Source organism: Nannobrachium achirus (genome assembly GCF_963921795.1).
Source record: "Nannobrachium achirus genome assembly, chromosome: 13".
In the NCBI taxonomy this organism is placed as follows: Eukaryota; Metazoa; Chordata; class Actinopteri; order Myctophiformes; family Myctophidae; genus Nannobrachium; species Nannobrachium achirus.
Window position 1 is genome coordinate 6,530,044 of NC_137833.1, and position 20,293 is coordinate 6,550,336.

General features: G+C 44.0%; 1 protein-coding gene across 1 annotated transcript in view; it reads left to right on the forward strand.

The window, feature by feature from the left end:
• wdr27 (WD repeat domain 27) overlaps positions 1-20,293 on the forward strand; it is a gene marked incomplete at both ends in the record, with an annotated part of 197,280 nt that overhangs the window by 92,932 nt on the left and 84,055 nt on the right. The window contains one exon of the mRNA XM_080740095.1: positions 4,602-4,699. Coding sequence (XP_080596221.1) covers positions 4,602-4,699 — 98 coding nt within the window. The remainder of the gene's footprint in view (positions 1-4,601; positions 4,700-20,293) is intronic.

The window sequence follows — 20,293 nt, forward strand, 5'->3', positions numbered from 1 at the left end:
GCTGCCTGCCTGCGGTGTGTTGACTCAGCTTGGCTGTTGCGTCAACGTGTGGCCCTTGGCCTGGATGCCTCGGGGGGGTTTAATGCCCAGGGATCATAAGGGATTGCCCCTGCCTGGAGAGACGGCACACATAACATCCCCCTCCCTCCCTCCCGTCCCCGTCCCCGTGCTCGGGGGTGTCGCACCAAATTCTGGGCCCTGGGTACAAGGATTCACTGCGGGCCCCCGCACAATTATTGTGTGCTTTAACTATTGAAAAATAGCAGATATACAAGCTCACAGCTTGCGAGCTTGTAGATCTGCTATTTTTTTTTTTTAATCGTGAAGGTTTGTGCAAGTCTTTGAATATATCAAATCTTTTTAGAAAAAACAATGTTTTTATGTCAGTGGTGCTCAAACTTTTTCATGTGAAGGACCCCCAAAATGATATGGATTTGGCCATGGACCCCCCCATCACAAAATATTTAGTTCCAGGGACCCCCCAGAAGCAACATTTGAGTTACAAATGTCCGCTTAAAAAATACATATATTCAAAGATTTGCACACATTTTCACGACTTTTCAAAAATAGCAGATATACAAGCTCACAGCGCGGCACAGAGTGCCGCGCTGTGAGCTTGTAGATCTGCTATTTTTCAATAGCTAAAGTATAACACAATTAAGGCCCCTCCACCTAACTCAGTCCCACGTTTCCCCCCCCCCCCCCCTTGTGACGCCCCTGCCCATGCTGCTCACCAAACAGCAGCTACAGAACAGTGTGTGTGAAGTAGCTTTTCCCACTTCAACTTTTCCGTGGTCTCAGGCTCAGGCGCTGCCTGGATCACCTGGAAATTGTCAGAGCAGTGGAGCACTTCTCGGAAAAAATGGAACTGGAAATGCTCGCTCTCTCTCAGACCTCACTTTCCCACACTCCCGACTGGAAATCTAAACAATGCGCAGGCAGGCAGGCACGCACGCACGCACGCACGCAGGCACGCACGCACAGACACATGCACACACGCATTCTTCCGACAATCCGTGCAATCTAATAATTTGGTGTGAACGTCCAGGAGACGGAGCATGCATGCCGTGTAATCACAGTGAGCTGCAGTCTTGTAGGGTTTGTTTTATTATTGAGTCATTTTAGAATTCAGCTTGGTCTAATTATAGTCCCTGATCCCAGAATGCTGGACAGGAGATGGAAAAGAATGACAAATGTAGTGACAGATGAGTTTCCATTCCAGCGGGGAAATGGAGCAGGTTTTTTCATCTAGATGCACCAAAAAGCACACTCTGTTGACTCTGTCCCTGTGGCTCTCACCTCTCACTGTAGGATTGTTGTCTCCACCAGGCCGAAGGCATGGGGAGACTATGTTTTGCACCCTGTCTGTCTGTCTGTCTGTCTGTCTGTCTGTGTGTGTGTGTGTGTGTGTGTGTGTGCGTGCGTGCGTGCGTGCGTGCGTGCGTGCGTGCGTGCGTGCGTGCGTGTGTGTGTGTGTGCGCGCGTGCCCGCCCGCCCGTCTGTCTGTTACCAGCTACACTCCGGCGCCGTTGGCCCGGTCGCTGCCAAACTGTGCACACACACTCCCTGGATACCAATTCAGAACCTCTGCTCCACATTTTTCACATGCGCCACCAGAAGGTCAATTTTTGTGAAACAAACTTTTGGCCTGTACTGTCACCGAAATCACGCCAATCAGTACACAGTATCTCCATAGTCATTTGATGAAGACGCATCTGTCTGATATTTCATATTCCCTCCTAATTGCCTAACATTGGCTTCCATCATGAACGCCGCTTGTGATTACAGAGAAATTCTGCACACACATTCCCACTAGGTCAAGGAACAAATGCCACTCTTTTCACATTGACTTATTATAGTGCCACCAGCAGGTCGACTTTTGCCACACTCATTTTTGGAATGAAATGCCCTGAAATCATGCATGCAGCATCAGACTGCCGTTAAAGGCCGATGAAGACATGGCACCCTTTTCACCAGAGATGGAAAAAGTACTCACATTATGTACTTAAGTAAAAGTATCAATACTCCACTGTAGATGCACTCCGTTACAAGTAAATGTCCAGAATTCAAAATGTATTTGAGTAAAAGTATGAAAGTATTGGCATCAAAGTGTACTTAAAGTTCCAAAAGTAAAAGTACCAAATGTTTGAAAATAGCAGATCTACAAGCTCACAGCGCGTCGCATCATGGCACGGTGTGAGCTTGTAGATCAGCTATTTTCAAATAGCAAAGGTATAAAATAGGGCTAAAGTGGGTTAATGTGTGTTTTATAATATTATAATTTACTCCTGCAAAGTAACTACGTTTTCAAATAAATGTAGTAGAGTAAAAGTACAATATTTGAATCCAAGATGTAGAGGAGTAGAAGTAAAAGTATTGGAATTTGGAAATACTCAAGTAAAGTACAAATACCTCAAAAGTGTATTTAAGTACAGTACTTAAGTAAATGTACTTATTTACTTTACACCACTGCTTTTCACATTGGCCTATTATAGCGCCACCTGGAGGCCACAATAACATACCTGACCTGGTGGAGACCTGTGCTCGGAAGAACACTGCTTCTAGTTGTACATGAAGTAATGATATGTTGGCTGTTGGCAAGTGAAAATCTTCTAGTTGTACATGAAGTAATGATATGTTGGCTGTTGGCAAGTGAAAATCTACACAGGGAAATCCTCAGTGTTACATGTTGGTTACATTGTTCCATGATTGTATTGAGAGTAGCATTTTTCTGGCTGTGACAATGCAAAATGCAAGAACAAGTGTCTCGTCTTACCCCGTTTCCCTATGGATCCATTTGGTTACACATTCTGTACACTTTCAGGGTTAATTTAACAGATCATTTTCAGGCTGTTTGGGTCGAGTTTGTGCTGATCTGGTGGAGTGTGTGTCAGGCACATGCACATATAGACATCAAAGGGGGCTTGAACCCCTGCCCTTTTATCCATCTGTAAAAAGTGCCCTCTCCAGACCATGAATGCAGTTTTCACTATGGTGAAAGAAATGCAAATGCCCCCTCTTTCCATGCCATACCTGAAGGCAGCATTCAAGAGAATTGCCTTGTCCAAACTCTCCTGAACTTGAACGCAGCATCTTATGTTGAAAGAATTGCCCTCTCTGTGTAGAAATCCATGCCGTTACGCCACATCTCCAGAATTCACTTGATTATGCTTGGTTCAGTGTGGTATCACGCAGCGAAAATGGCCGACCTCCAAGCCCACAACGCGTCGCACTGCGACGCGTTGTGAGCTTGGAGGTCTGCTATTTTCGATATTTCAACATGGTGTGTGTGTTGTTGTCTCCTCAGGGTTCCATGTTCAGCTCCCAGGCTCCAGACTCCTACAACCTCTCTAACATGGTGTGTGTGTGTTGTTGTCTCCTCAGGGTTCCATGTTCAGCTCCCAGGCTCCAGACTCCTACAACCTCTTCCTCACCAGTGTGTGTGTTGTTGTCTCCTCAGGGTTCCATGTTCAGCTCCCAGGCTCCAGACTCCTACAACCTCTTCCTCACCAGTGTGTGTGTTGTTGTCTCCTCAGGGTTCCATGTTCAGCTCCCAGGCTCCAGACTCCTACAACCTCTTCCTCACCAGTGTGTGTGTTGTTGTCTCCTCAGGGTTCCATGTTCAGCACCCAGGCTCCAGACTCCTACAACCTCTTCCTCACCAGTGTGTGTGTTGTTGTCTCCTCAGGGTTCCATGTTCAGCTCCCAGGCTCCAGACTCCTACAACCTCTTCCTCACCAGTGTGTGTGTTGTTGTCTCCTCAGGGTTCCATGTTCAGCTCCCAGGCTCCAGACTCCTACAACCTCTCTAACATGGTGTGTGTGTGTTGTTGTCTCCTCAGGGTTCCATGTTCAGCTCCCAGGCTCCAGACTCCTACAACCTCTTCCTCACCAGTGTGTGTGTTGTTGTCTCCTCAGGGTTCCATGTTCAGCACCCAGGCTCCAGACTCCTACAACCTCTTCCTCACCAGTGTGTGTGTTGTTGTCTCCTCAGGGTTCCATGTTCAGCTCCCAGGCTCCAGACTCCTACAACCTCTTCCTCACCAGTGTGTGTGTTGTTGTCTCCTCAGGGTTCCATGTTCAGCACCCAGGCTCCAGACTCCTACAACCTCTTCCTCACCAGTGTGTGTGTTGTTGTCTCCTCAGGGTTCCATGTTCAGCTCCCAGGCTCCAGACTCCTACAACCTCTTCCTCACCAGTGTGTGTGTTGTTGTCTCCTCAGGGTTCCATGTTCAGCTCCCAGGCTCCAGACTCCTACAACCTCTTCCTCACCAGTGTGTGTGTTGTTGTCTCCACAGGGTTCCATGTTCAGCACCCAGGCTCCAGACTCCTACAACCTCTTCCTCACCAGTGTGTGTGTTGTTGTCTCCTCAGGGTTCCATGTTCAGCTCCCAGGCTCCAGACTCCTACAACCTCTTCCTCACCAGTGTGTGTGTTGTTGTCTCCTCAGGGTTCCATGTTCAGCTCCCAGGCTCCAGACTCCTACAACCTCTTCCTCACCAGTGTGTGTGTTGTTGTCTCCTCAGGGTTCCATGTTCAGCTCCCAGGCTCCAGACTCCTACAACCTCTTCCTCACCAGTGTGTGTGTTGTTGTCTCCTCAGGGTTCCATGTTCAGCTCCCAGGCTCCAGACTCCTACAACCTCTTCCTCACCAGTGCCGTCACCGACGGGGTCAAGCTGTGGGACCTCCGTTCGCTCAGGTGTGGACTTTAAGCTTCTGTCTGTCCTCATGTCTCCTACTCCAGGGGACATGTGGGCAGGAACTTTTAAGTACAAACTTAAAGTTCCTGTCCACATGTCCATTTGGTTACATATTCTGTTTAAGTCCTTAAAAAAGGTTTACTGTAAACTATACCTACTGTAACTAGTCCTTCATACCTTACAACGTTCAGCCTACTTGGGACATATGGGCTACCATTTGAATTTTTGGAAATAATGTTCACTTTTAGAGATACTTGAATGAATCCCATTCATTTCATTTTGGGGAAATGCCATTTAGCTACAATGGAGCTTAAAAAAAAAAAAGCTTTAAACAAGTAGTTCACCCCCAGAATGACTTTTTTTCTATTGATTACTCATGCCATGGAGACTTGAGTTCAATCATATTTCCTTTGTAAAATTTTTGTTAAAAACATAAGTTTTATGTGCTATGACTATGAGGATTTTAAATAATCCCAACTGCACTCTCTGTGCTTCAAATAGTATTATTTGTACCTTCTTTCATACGGTTTGGGAATGTCCAAATGTCTTTTCATTTTGGAATACGGTTGCTGGAAACTTTCAGTATTTTTTACATCTAATATTACACCTTCTCCAGCTTTATCTATCTATAAATGCGACAAATCTCTGTCTGTCTGTCTGTGTGTATGTAATCCGCGTATCTCGAGAACCGTTCGTCCCACCGGCTTCAGATTCGGCACGCACGTTCCCCGCCGCGGCGCGGAGTGCAGTGCCGGGCCTCGACCCACATTTTTTTCGAACCGGCGCAAAACGTTCGGAATCTCCTTATGCGGAGCTGATTGTTGACATCAGGCTGTTCCGGAGGAAATCTGCGCAAGCGCTGACTCATTGTGACATCACTTCATAAAAGGCTCTGACATCACGTACACCACATGAGTCAACAAAAAATCTCTGTGAATGTCTATGTATGTATGTAATCCGCGTATCTCGAGAACCGTTCTTCCCACCGGCACGCGCGTTCTCCAGATATGGGCATAAAATGAATGCCCGAATGCGGAGCTGATGTCTGACATCAGAGTTTTCCGCAACCGGTACTGTGTGTGCAGAGATCTCCATATATGGGCATAAGGGGACAAAGGCAAACAGATGGTCAAAACGGGTCCTTTGACAACAGGTATATTGGGGTTTGCATTAAAGGGTGGGGACAAAGGCAAACAGATGGTCAAAACGTGTCCTATGACAACAGGTATATTGGGGTTTGCATTAAAGGGTGGGGCATTCATGGGGTCCGCTCCAAAAAATAAAATAAAAGAGACAAAGACAAACATAAGACAAGCAACAAAGCGTGGGACTGGGAGGATGACTTGAATGATGCAGATTTAAGCAGGCTGTGTATTCTGCTTAAAGAAGAAACAAACAAAAAGCGACAGAGATCTCATATATGGGCATAAAATGGACGCAGATAAACAGATATCTCCATATACGGGCATAAAGGGACACAGACAGACAGATACAGAGATCTCCATATATGGGCATAAAATGTACGCAAATAGACAGATATCTCCATATATGGGCATATATGGGCATAAAATGGACCCAGAACTATATCTGCAGTGATCTCCATATATGGACATAAAATGGACGCCGACAGACAGACAGATACAGATATCTCCATCCATATATGGGCATAAATGGACACAGGCAAACAGATGGTCAAAACGGGTCCTATGACAACAGGTATAATGGGGTTTGCATTAAAGGGCGGGGCATTCATTCCCTATTTACATCGTTCCCGAGTTGGCCAGGTCGCCGACTAGACGCTGGGCCGCCCGAACAGCTTCTAGTTTTTGTTAAATGATGACTCACAATCTAAATAGCATATGCAAACGCATCTTCTTTGATGGATTGACGTCGGCATAAGAAGATGGTTGCTACACGATGGAAGCCCCTCATACTCTAACATTGTTCAATTTTTATTTTTATTCATGATACATTTGTCTATCCTTTCATAATTGATTCTGGATTCTATGGGAGAAAACATGATAACACAAAGGTATTTTTCGCATTTCTAAGACAAAGATTTGATTTTAGTCAATTTACCCGCATTGATTCCAGATTTGGGTCCCCATTTGGGTTGCCATGCCTGGGTGTATTATAAAGAGGTGGAGGGTTGCCATGTCTGGGTGTATTATAAGGTGGTGGAGGGTTGCCATGTCCTGGGTGTATTATAAGGTGGTGGAGGGTTGCCATGTCCTGGGTGTATTATAAGGTGGTGGAGGGTTGCCATGCCCTGGGTGTATTATAAGGTGGTGGAGGGCCAGGAAACAAACAGATGAAAGGCAGATGCTCTCCTGGCCTGACAGATGAATGTTAGTGAGGAGGACTGATTTATCCTGTGTGTGTGTGTGTGTGTGTGTGTGTGTGTGTGTGTGTGTGTGTGTGTGTGTGTGTGTGTGTGTGTGTGTGTGTGTGTGTGTGTGTGTGTGTGTGTGTGTGTGTGTGTGTGTGTGTGTGTGTGTGCGTGCGTGGAGGATGATTTATCCTGCGTGCACGCATGGATGCACAACAGGTGTGTGTGTGGTCACACCTCCAGCTCTGAGGCCAATTAGTTTGACTCTGTCCAGATGGGACTGCTTAGATCGGCCATCGCTGCCCCAAGCCCACAACGTTGTATATTCACTGAACATAAAGATTAGCAGCTTTCATTGAACCAGTGGTGTAAAGTAACTAAGTACATTTAAGGGCTTTGCACACGGGACCGTTGCGTTTCTTTCCGTTTGCTGCATGATTAAAACGCATTGGATTTGGTGTGCAATGCTTTGCGGAATCCCCACTGCGGATCCGAAAAGGAGTCCTAAAAAGAGTCAATGAGTTTTTACCGCATGCGACAAGACACACGAATCGAACATCCGCAGCCACCTGCCGCATGGCAAATTCGGAGCCGGTGTGCATGAGGTCATAGAGAATCATTGTTTTCTTTAAAAAAAAATGAAATTGTCATTTTTTTCCGTGCGAAAAAAAAGAACACGTCTGTGTGCAAAGCCCTTTACTCAAGTACTGCTCTTTAGGGGTGGCATAGCTGAATGGTTAGGGAGCCCGCCTGGGGAACCAGAGCCCCTGGTTGTCCCAGGTTCCATGCTGGGGCATTGCACCCTCAGTTGCAAGTTGTGCCCCCTCGGTTTATATTCTAACCTAACCTAACCTAACCTAACCATGTAAAATCACGAAAATATCAAAAACAACACAACTATTGGCTGAATATTAGGGATGAATATTACAATAACAGTATTGAAACACAGTTGCCCCCTATAATAATTATCTGATTATTATTACTCCTGTCTAATCCGCAATTTAAAATCACCTAAACCACAGCGCAGTAGCAGCGGCTGTTATTTCAGCTCCCAAAAACTGACATCTGTTGTAGGTATTATAGATAATAAAAAGGATGTTCATTGTTACTAGCCTAATTAAAAAATATGTGCCCCCTCACAATTTTCAACAGCCCCCTTAGTCATTTCATCCTCCAGCCGGCCCTGGTCCTCCACCAACACATATTGAACAGACCCAGCCTCACATGTATTTATTACATGTTTGCTTAGAAACACATGAAAACAAATTCTGACCCCTAAATATAGTTTAAAGATAACAAGTTACATAGATCGGCAGTTTTTTTGCTACTTTATTTGTGTGAAACTGTAGTATGTGGTATGAAGCAGGGCATTAAATTAAAAACATAAAATAGCAGATCTACTCGCTCGCAGCGCAAGACTTTTTTTTAATTTTTTTTTAAACTTTGTTTATTTGATTTTCAAGTGAAGCATTTAAGGCAATGAAGTGGTACAATAATAAGAGTAGCAGCTTCTTTTGTACAAACATCAAATATACAACAGTGGTATGAGGATTGAAATTTTAAGGTTAACCTTTGTTAACATGAACTGGAGAATGGCATTCCTTTTCTTTGGATCTTTATCAGCGGGATGCCTTATATGGAGGATAATTCCATATAAGGAGGATAATTCAAGTGGGCCCTGATGGATTTATTCAAGCCTTGGGTTTGGCCCGGCACGAGGCGTTACTTAAGTCTCTCATTCCTTTGTGTCTGAGGCTGCCTCCGTGTTCATCTCCTCGTCCCAGACACTCCTAACACTCCCATAAATATTTGTGCCTGGTTTCCAGGTCAACTTCTGGTTCAGAAGCCTGTCATCGGTCAGACGTAACTCCTCCCGAGGTGAAAACATATGGATGTTTGAAAGAAAGAAATATCTCATAAGCCAGTTGCACGGTTCCCCCGTTTCGTTCCTTCGTTCACGTCATCTTTTAGCTTCGCCTTTGTTACTCCAAAGCGCTGACCAAAAAGAATGACAACTTTTGTCCCACAAAAAAAAAAACCCTTCTTGTGTCACTTGTTGTTTCTGTGAGACGTGTAAAGCTGACGGGAGCAGCTGGGGTCAAGGTTCTGTTTTCTTTAGACAACTCCCTGCTAGAGCCTGGCCGATGCCAGATCTTTGGCTCCTCAATGCCAATCCCAAGTTGAACACCCTGGTCTGCAATACGGATGGTACGATAAGCGATATTATCGTTTATCGTGATAAAAAAACACTCACGATAATCGTATCGTGGAGATTTAATTTATCGTGATATCGTCCTCCGTCATGCACTGGGATCAATTCACCTTTTATTTGCCGAGCTGCATATCCGGTACCACTCAAACCCTCTATAATTGGTAAAAGGTACTTATAATATACGTACTTGATACAGTCTCCTTTTCACTCTATCAAATGTCTTTGCCAAAAAAATAGCAGATCTACAAGCTCACAATGCGTCGCAATGCGCCACGTTGTGAGCTTGTAGATCTGCTATTTTTTTGGCAAATGTTCCGCCCCAGGATAATGGATTTTGATTATAGCGATAATATTGTAAATCGCGATTTATTTTGCAACAATAATCGTCATATGAAATGTTCATATCGTCCCATCCCTTGTCTGCAATTGTTTTTTTGCATTTTCAAAAGGTTACCAATCGGGACACACAATGGCTGCATAGATACAGATAGACCATAATTGATCCCACGGGGGAAAGTCAGACGCCATTAATAATTAGCCTTACATTAAGACGCCCCTGCAGTGGCTTCCGCATTCTGGCTTTGTACGAGCTGCACGAGCGTCTTACCGCTTATACAGACAGGTCGGGGGTATGGTCTGCAAAGCTGCTATTGCGTCTCTACACATGCACAAATGCGAAATATAGCTTCCGGACAAGTTCTACAAGGTTTATGCGACTTGTCTGGAAGCCTTGTTTAATGTATTAGTCTGTATTTTTAAATAAAATTTGTTTTTACCAAGTGTGTGTCTTTTCCAAATCTAGCATCTCTGGTTTGGTTAAAGATGGCTGCACTTATCACGTGACGTCCATCCATTCCCCCATTCGCTCATACAAGGACATGACGTAAGTGTATACAAAGAATGCACAATAATGCTTCCAGCCACCAACGGGCGCTGTTGCAGCTAACGTTGTAGCAAACGAGGAAAAGCTGTACACTTGGTAAAAACTAATTTTATTTAAAAATACAGACTAATCTATCTATAAATGCGAGAAGTCTCTGCGTGTCTGCGTGTCTGTCTGTAATCCGCGTATCTCGAGAACCGTTCGTCCCACCGGCTTCAGATTCGGCACGCGTGTTCCCCACCGCGGCACAGAGTGCAGTGCCGGGCCTCGACCCGACCCGACGCGCGGTTTTCCCTAACCGGCGCGAAACGTTCGGAATCTCCTTATGCGGGCTGATTGTTGACATCAGGCTGTTCCGGACTCATTGTGACATCACATCATAAAAGGCTCTGAGATCATGTACGCCACATGAGTCAACAAAAAATGCCATGGTTACGTATTCTGATGTTCCTATATGGGCATAAAAGGACACAGGCAAACATATGGTCAAAACGGCTCTTATGACAACAGGTATAATGGGGTTTGCATTAAAGGGTGGGGCATTCATTCCCTATTTCAAATTCGGCATGAGCGTTCCCTGCCGCAGCAGGTAGTGCAGTGCCCGGCCTCGACCCGATCCGATACGCGATTTTCTGGAACCAGCACGAAAGGTTCGGATTCTGATGTCTGACATCAGGGTTTTCCGGAACCGGCACTGTGTCTGCATAGATCTCCATTTATGGGCATAAAATGGGTCTGCATAGATCTCCATTTATGGGCATAAAATGGATGCAGACAGACAGATACGGATATCTCCATATATGAGCATAAATGGACACAGGCAAACAGATGGTCAAGGATCTCCATATATGGGCATAAAATGGACGCAAAAAGACAGATACAGATATCTCCATATATGGGCATAAATGGACACAGGCAAACAGATGGTCAAAACGGGTCCTATGACAACAGGTATAATGGGATGAGCATAAATGGACACAGGCAAACAGATGGTCAATACAGGACAGGTCCTACAGAGATCTCCATATATGGGCATAAAATGGACGCAGACAGACAGATAACTCCATATATGGGCATAAATGGACACAGGCAAACAGATGGTCAAAACGGGTCCTACAGAGATCTTCATATATGGACGTAAAATGGACATAGACAGATAGATATCCCCATATATGGGCATAAATGGACACACGCAAACAGATGGTCAAAACAGATCCTATGACAACAGGTATAATGGGGTTTGCATTAAAGGGCGGGCATTCATCCCCTATTTACATTGTTCCCGAGTTGGCCAGGGCGCTGACTAGACGCTCGAGCTTCTAGTACATTAAATAAGGCTTCCGGACAAGTCGCATACATCTTGCAGAACTTCTGCGATGTGCTATATTTCGCATTTTTGTGCATGTGTAGAGTCGCAATTGCAGTTTTGCCGACCATGCCCCCGACCTGTCTGGTAAGACGCTCCATGCAGCCATCCCAAAGCCAGAATGCGGAAGCCACTGCAGGACGACTTAATGTAAGGCTAATTAATAATGCAATTATGATCACCTCTGTCATCTTAAAAAAAGTCAAATCATTGTAGATAATATCGGCCAAACCGATATATCGGTCGGGGCAGTGGCTCTACTCCCTATATCTGTCCAAGACTCTCAGAGACGCGGCGTCTGCTATTCATTTTTGTCCGAAATATAAAACCGACGCTGAGGTGCACAGGTGACAGATGTCCACCATATTGGTCCCATATCGGTTGTTTTGTGAACTGGAAATATCTTCATAGATGCTCAACGCAGGGGCGTCACACCAAATTCTGGGCCTTGGGTACAAGGATTCACTGCGGGGCCCCCATGAATGTTAACTATTGAAAAATAGCAGATATACAAGCTCACAGCGCTGCACTTTGAAAAATTGTGAAAATGTGTGCAAGAAACGTACGTTTCCATGTCAGTGGTGCTCAAACGTTTTCATGTCAAGGTCTCCCAAGATGATTATGTATTTGGCCACGGACCCCCATTTCAAAATATTTAGTTCCAGGGACCACCCAGACGCAAAATTTGAGTTACAAAGTAAAAAAAATACGTAGGCTACATTCAAAGATTTGCACACATTTTCATGACTTTTCAAAAATAGTAGATCTACAAGCTCGCAGCCGCGCTGTGAGCTTGTAGATCTGCTATTTTTCAATAGCTAAAGTTACTAGGGCCCCTCCACCTTGGCCCCTAGTAACTCAGTCCCACTCCCCCCCCCCCCCCCCCCCCCCCCGCCCCTGGCTCAACGAAATGTCAGACCTTCAACTTCAGATTATTTTTTCCGTTTGTTTTCAGGGCCAAAGGCACATGTGTCAGCGACCCGTACATCTCAGAGGAGCACGGAGTCAAGGGCTGGGAAAAAAAGAAACGTGTTTATTCTGACCCAGAGCAAACTTAAAAACAAAGCTTTAGAGAAATTATCTCAGCACAGTCTCAAGTAGATGAAAGAAATCTGTCTTCTTTGGAGAGAGACACGACCAGTTTAAGTTGGCACTGGGACACAAGGAGCTCTGTGGGTTTGATTCGTGGCTGGTGTTCTGCTGGAACTTTGTCTCATATCCATCTTACTGGTGTTCTGCTGGAACTTTGTCTCATATCCATCTCCTCTACTGTGTACTTTTACTGGAAAGCCAGTGAGAATGCCTGAGGTGGGCCCACCATCAGTGGTGTAAAGTAACCAAGTACATTTACTTAAAGGAGTCTTCCAGACCAAAACACATATAGGGTTAAATCTGTCTTTTATCATACCCCTTTATACCTGCTTTAGTCCATTTTTTTCATAGCTGCCCCTGTTGCTAGATTTCGGCTGCCCCTGTTGCTAGATTTCGCAGGCCCTCTCATAACTAACAGAGTGTATAGCCTTTATACTAGTGCGGTTATTTCTTCAGCTTCAAAGTTAGTATTTTTTTATTGGATTGTGTTTACACAACGTCCTGAGACCAACCAAACCGCTGTTTTGACCTCACAGGCACCCTTACTTGTCAAACCGACCCCTCCCTCCCCTCCCTTTCTAGCCTCTCCTCTCCCTGCTCTGGTGCAGAGCAGAAGCCGTTTGACAAGTAAGGGTGCCTGTGAGGTCAAAACAGCGGTTTGGTTGGTCTCAGGACGTTGTGTAAACACAATCCAATAAAAAAATACTAACTTTGAAGCTGAATAAATAACCGCACTAGTATAAAGTCTATCTACTCTGTTAGTTATGAGGTCGCATGTCGCATGTCGCCCTGAGGCGTCTTACACGTATAGCTCTATAGAGAGAGACAGACTGCTGCTGGGTTAGTGAATAGCTATTGGACACAATGCAGGTCCAAACTATTGATACTTATGAACCAAATGGACCCTGACAGGACTGAAACTCTGAGACTGCACACATGGACTTTGTACGCTCTCACGATTTATGGGGGGTCCGTAACATAATGCACACCAAAATGGGGGTCCTTGAAAAAAGTGTACTAACCACTGATGTAGTTCAGTAGGGTATCTAAAGCATTTGTTCTCAAAGTGGGGACCGGGGACCCCCTGGGGTCCCTGAGGGAGGTCCATTTGGTTCCATTTGTACACCCTCAGAGTTGAATTAACATTGGTTTTACAATACAAATTGGGGTCCCAGATATAGAAATGCCATTACACGGGGGTCTGTAGCCCTAATGCATGTCAAACTGGGAATGATAGAGAATCACTGCTAGAGCCTTAAAGATCTTTTCTTAAGGGCATATCTTTCAAATGGGGGTCCGCGGGCTAATAAATATCAATTTTGGGGGTCCTTGACATGAGAAGGTTTGAGGACCACTGATCTAAACGTCTACCAGTGTTGTATCACTTCATCGTCATCTCTGATCCAACTGACACAAGCAGGCTAGAAAGGAGTGCTAGGCCATGCTGGTAATGTAAGAGTTTAACAAAGTTAATTCTTAACAGTGGTTGTTATTTTTGCATCCTACTATGCAACTAGTCCCTGGGTCTACTTATTTATTATTATGTACTACACGTGAAGCCATGAAGTAATCCTTTCCGTGTAAATTTAGCCATTACCGTTTATGGTTTCCCAAAACAAAAGCAAATGTCCAAGAAGAGAACTTAGTTATGTTTGACGACAACGTTGGAACGCCGCGCCGCGGGAGCACCGGTGCGCCCGCCGTTGTTTCTGCTTGAGCTATCACACAAACATCCAGGAAATATGAGGGTATTTAACCCGTTTAGGCCTGGAATTATTGAATTCTTTAACTGTTGAAAAATAGCAGATACACAAGCTCACAGCGCGGCACCGAGTACTGCACTGCAAGCTTGTAGATCTGTTATTTTTTTGAAAAGTCGTGAAAATGTGTGCAAATCTTTGAATATGTGTATTTTTAAAGCAAACATTTGTAACTCAAATTTTGCTTCTGGGGGGTCCCTGATACAATATTTTCAGATGGGGGTCCGTGGCCAAATACATCTCATTTTGGGGGTCCTTCACATGAAAAGTTTGAGAACCACTGACATAGTAGTCTCTCAAGAACAGACTAACTGAGCTCCAGTTAAGTGAAGATGAGCTTTTCTTTGACGATGGCTATAGCCAGATTGCTGACATAGAAACATAGGTTTTTCAAAAAAAACCTTAGAAGCATTCAAAAGACACTTATAGAATTGGGTCAAAATTAAAAATGTCACGATTAAAAAAAAAAAAAAAAAAAAAAGCAGATCTACAAGCTTGCAGCGTGGCACTCGGTGCCGCGCTGTGAGCTTGTATATCTGCTATTTTTCAATAGTTAAAAAGCATAACATAATAATACGCAATAATGTTGTACCCGTTCCGAATGGGTTAAAAATAATTTTGTTTATCCCCCCGTCGTAAGCCTTTGTAATCTCGTTATTCTAATGAGGAGCAGGCCCCAACCTGGGGAGAAGTGAGAGTATACCTTTCCCTCCGTCCAACTTCTAAGTGTCTAGAAATGTGTCTGGCAGGCAGGAGGGGAACATAAAATCACGCAGGAGGCTGTGTGTGTGTGAGAGCAGCGGTGGGAGAAGTCAGGGGCGTCACACCAAATTCTGGGCCCTGGGTACAAGGATTCACTGCGGGCCCCCCATGAATGTTAACTATTGAAAAATAGCAGATAGCTGTGAGCTTGTATATCTGCTATTTTTGAAAAATCGTGAAAATGTGTGCAAGAAACCTATGTCAACGACCCCCAAGATGATATGTATTTTGCCACGGACCCCGATCTCAAAATATTTTAGTTCCAGGGACCCCCAGAAGCAGAATTTGAGTTAGAAAAGTTCGCTTAAAAAATACATACATTCAAAGATTTTCACACTTTTTCACAACTTTTCAAAAATAGCAGATCTACAAGCTCGCAGCGCGGCACTCGGTGCCGCGCTGTGAGCTTGTATATCTGCTATTTTTCAATAGATAAAGTTATTAGGGCCCCTACACCTTGGGCCCCAGTAACTCAGTCCCACTTTCCTACCCCTTGTGACGCCCCTGGGAGAAGTACTGCCATTTGTTTAGCGTTTTACTCGAGTAGAGGCAGAGATAGACAGCTGTACTCTACCCCAGGGTGTTTCAAAGTGGATGACGGGGCACCCTGGGGTGCCGTGACTGCAGTCCAGGGGTGCCACGAGATAATTTGATAATATTTGGAATTTATTTGGACACTTGAAAAAATATTTAGTGTCATTTTAAACTTGAAGTACAAAGTTATTTTCAGTCAGTTCAGTCAGTGTACGTCTTTTGGCAAAGCAAAGCCCTGCTTCATCATACAAGACTGTCGCACAAAACTATTGAAAACAGCCGATTGTAGATCTGCTGTTTTCACTAGTTTAGTACATTTTATAGATGATAAATACAAAACGGTTTTGGACATACAAGGTTTCCACCCGACACCGACGATATGCTATAAATATAAGGTGCTGGGAGTGAAAATTATAATGTTGGGGTGCTTCGGATTAAAACAATATTCATGGGGTGCCCTGAGACAAAAATGTTTGGGAACCCCTGCTCTATCCCACTACTTGAGTAAGAGTACAGATACTCCTGGTCAGAATGTACTCCACTACAAGCAAAAGTACAGTAGCTCAGTCAAAATGTTACTCAAGTAAGAGTAAAAAAGTACTTGCTTTAAAAGAGTACATGCTTTTAAAAATAGTTAAAGTACAAGTAAAAGTAAGAGTTTCCACAATGAATTTATAGGACCTTTTAACTCTTGTTTCAGGGAAGTAAAGCACAACATACCAACATAACTACTTTAGTATGATCACTAGATTAACATCATGTGTATTTATTGTAAAATGTAATACTCAAGTAAAGTACAAATGCTCAGAATCTGTACTTAAGTACAGTACTCAAGTACATTTACTCAGTTACTGTCCACCACTGAGTAGAAGCAGCAATACCACACTGCAGAAACATTCCGTTAGCACATACTGTAAAAGGCCTACATGTCATACACAAACGTGCAAAAGTATTGCCATCAGGGCGCCCGCAGGCCTAGTGGTCAAGGCGCATACCACATACTAGGCTATGATGCCTGCTGGCGTCGCCGGTTCGATTCCCGATCCGGACGACCTTTGCCATATGTCATTCCCCATCTTTCTCCCCATTTCCTGTCAGTCTACTATCCTATCAAATAAAGGCATAAAAAGCCCAAAAACAAATCTTAAAAAAAAAAAAAAAAAAAAAGTATTGCCATCAAAATATGCTTCAACTGCAAAAGTGAAAGTGCTCAGTGTTTTAACATTTAGCAGATTTCAAATTTCAAAAAATATCAGATCTACAAGCTCGTTGTCAGCTTGGGGATCTCCAGATTCCTTTTTGTAGATCCCCAGATCCCCAAAGCATGGAACAGTTTGTTTTGTAATAATCAAAATTCTACAAAATAACTAGTCACTAAAGTGTTCAAATAATTGTAGTGGGGTTAAAGTAGAGTATAAGTATATCGTTATATAGTATAACATGTGCATATTCAAGTTAAATAACAGTACCTCAATATTTGTAGTTCTTGAGTAAATTTCCACTTCTAGCTGTGAGACGAACACCCACTCTGCGTTCTCTTTCAAGACGAGGCTCATTTAAATGCCACTCATATTTACTGTGACCTTTTCATTAGCCTACGGTCTGGTCATTATACGGCATTCTTTTTTCACCTCAAAAGGGAAATTAAATTAATGATTGTTTTTCAGTCTGGAGAGCATCATTAAAGGAGGTAATTAATTATACTGTAATGTGTCTCGGTCGATAAACATCGGTGATAAATGGCTGTCTAGTAAAAAAAAACAGCAACTATGGTTTGTGTTAATTTGTTTGGTTATCCCCGCTGTTAATGAAGCAATGCTTCTATTAGACAGTTAGACAGGCATTTTAGTTTAGAGACACTTTCACAAACACACATGCACGTATGTATGCTATGTTATCACTTGTCGGGCAGAAGCCACGTATCTCTATATATATGAGGGATTGAATGTAGGAGTCTCAGAAGTAATGTTGGAGAACCCAGACCGGTGCCCGTTGGGCAGAATGGTTACCAACTCACCAATAGTGGCGTTTCCATAAAGCTACTTTTTGCGCATTAACGGCTTTTTCGCAAAATCTTTTTATGGAAACACTTCAAAATGCGAATAAACTTTCATTATCCGCAAAATAAATTATCCGCTTGGAGGAGGAGGATTTTGAGGCTTAATCGAATAAACTAAGTGAATGGAAACGGGTCAGACAATAAATGCGAATAAAATATGACGTTCTGGTCCATATATCGTCCTCCTATAACACTTTCCCCCGCCGCTTAATTAACGTCCATTGTATAGCGTTAGCCCACAAAACAAACCGGTTGTTACACACGGAGTGACCCTTCGTCATTACACCGCGTTGCGCGTGGAAAAAGTGGCCGTACAAGCTCGCATCTGCGACGCTGCAGGATGCAGTCAGTCTGCCCGGAGGACTCAACCAGGCGGGGGGGGGCGGCCGCCTCGGCTCGGGGACTCGGGGCGCCCCGGCCGGGGTCGCTTGCTCTGTGCTCCCGCCGGCCGCACTTTCTCCGCGGCGGTGCGTCGCGACTGGCTCTGGGTCGGGAATCGGGATGCGTGTGCAGCGAGTCACAGCAGTGCCCTCACGTCTCTCGGTCTGAAAAATTCAGCCCCATCCCAGCTATGTGCACTGTGTGCAAGCCCGCGGGAAGTGTTTACAGCAGGTCGGTCAGACGGACCCAGGCAGGATCTCCCAAGAATCGCATTTCACCAGTTTAATGGAAACGGGCTAAATTCGCTTTGTCTTAAAGCGCATTTCTGATAATTCGCTTCCCTAACTCGAATAAGTTTATGGAAACGCCACTATTGGCGTCCAGTTGTGCAATACCTGTCGGTGTTGTAGGCATTGTTTCTGCATGCAGCTGTTACCATGGTGGTGACACTGTTTAGTATCAGTGATGTCAGCATGCTCATCTCCAAATGTTTGAGAACTGCTGCGCTAGACACCACATTAAAGATGTTTGGGAACTTCTGCGCTAGACACCAGATTAAAGATGTTTGAGAACTACTGCGCTATAGACACCAGATTAAAGATGTTTGAGAACTACTGCGCTAGACACCAGATTAAAGATGTTTGAGAACTACTGCGCTAGACACCAGATTAAAGATGTTTGAGAACTACTGCGCTAGACACCAGATTAAAGATGTTTGAGAACTGCTGCGCTAGACACCACATTAAAGATGTTTGGGAACTTCTGCGCTAGACACCAGATTAAAGATGTTTGAGAACTACTGCGCTATAGACACCAGATTAAAGATGTTTGAGAACTACTGCGCTAGACACCAGATTAAAGATGTTTGAGAACTACTGCGCTAGACACCAGATTAAAGATGTTTGAGAACTACTGCGCTAGACACCAGATTAAAGATGTTTGGGAACTACTGCGCTAGACACCAGATTAAAGATGTTTGGGAACTACTGCGCTAGACACCAGATTAAAGATGTTTGAGAACTACTGCGCTAGACACCAGATTAAAGATGTTTGAGAACTACTGCGCTAGACACCAGATTAAAGATGTTTGAGAACTGCTGCGCTAGACACCAGATTAAAGATGTTTGAGAACTACTGCGCTAGACACCAGATTAAAGATGTTTGAGAACTACTGCGCTAGACACCAGATTAAAGATGTTTGAGAACTACTGCGCTAGACACCAGATTAAAGATGTTTGAGAACTACTGCGCTAGACACCAGATTAAAGATGTTTGAGAACTACTGCGCTAGACACCAGATTAAAGATGTTTGAGAACTACTGTGCTATAGACACCAGATTAAAGATGATTGGGAACTACTGTGCTAGACACCAGATTAAAGATGTTTGAGAACTACTCTGCTATAGACACCAGATTAAAGATGTTTGAGAACTACTGCGCTAGACACCAGATTAAAGATGTTTGAGAACTACTGCGCTATAGACACCAGATTAAAGATGTTTGAGAACTACTGCGCTATAGACACCAGATTAAAGATGTTTGAGAACTACTGCGCTAGATACCAGATTAAAGATGTTTGGGAACTACTGCGCTATAGACACCAGATTAAAGATGTTTGAGAACTACTGCGCTAGACACCAGATTAAAGATGTTAAGGAACTACTGTGCTAGACACCAGATTAAAGATGTTTGAGAACTACTGCGCTAGACACCAGATTAAAGATGTTTGGGAACTACTGCGCTAGACACCAGATTAAAGATGTTTGAGAACTACTGCGCTAGACACCAGATTAAAGATGTTTGAGAACTACTGCGCTAGACACCAGATTAAAGATATTTGGTAACTACTGCGCTAGACACCAGATTAAAGATGTTTGAGAACTACTGTGCTAGACACCAGATTAAAGATGTTTGAGAACTACTGTGCTAGACACCAGATTAAAGATGTTTGAGAACTACTGTGCTAGACACCAGATTAAAGATGTTTGAGAACTACTGTGCTAGACACCAGATTAAAGATGTTTGAGAACTACTGTGCTAGACACCAGATTAAAGATGTTTGAGAACTACTGTGCTAGACACCAGATTAAAGATGTTTGGGAACTACTGCGCTAGACACCAGATTAAAGATGTTTGAGAACTACTGCGCTAGACACCAGATTAAAGATGTTTGGGAACTACTGTGCTAGACACCAGATTAAAGATGTTTGAGAAC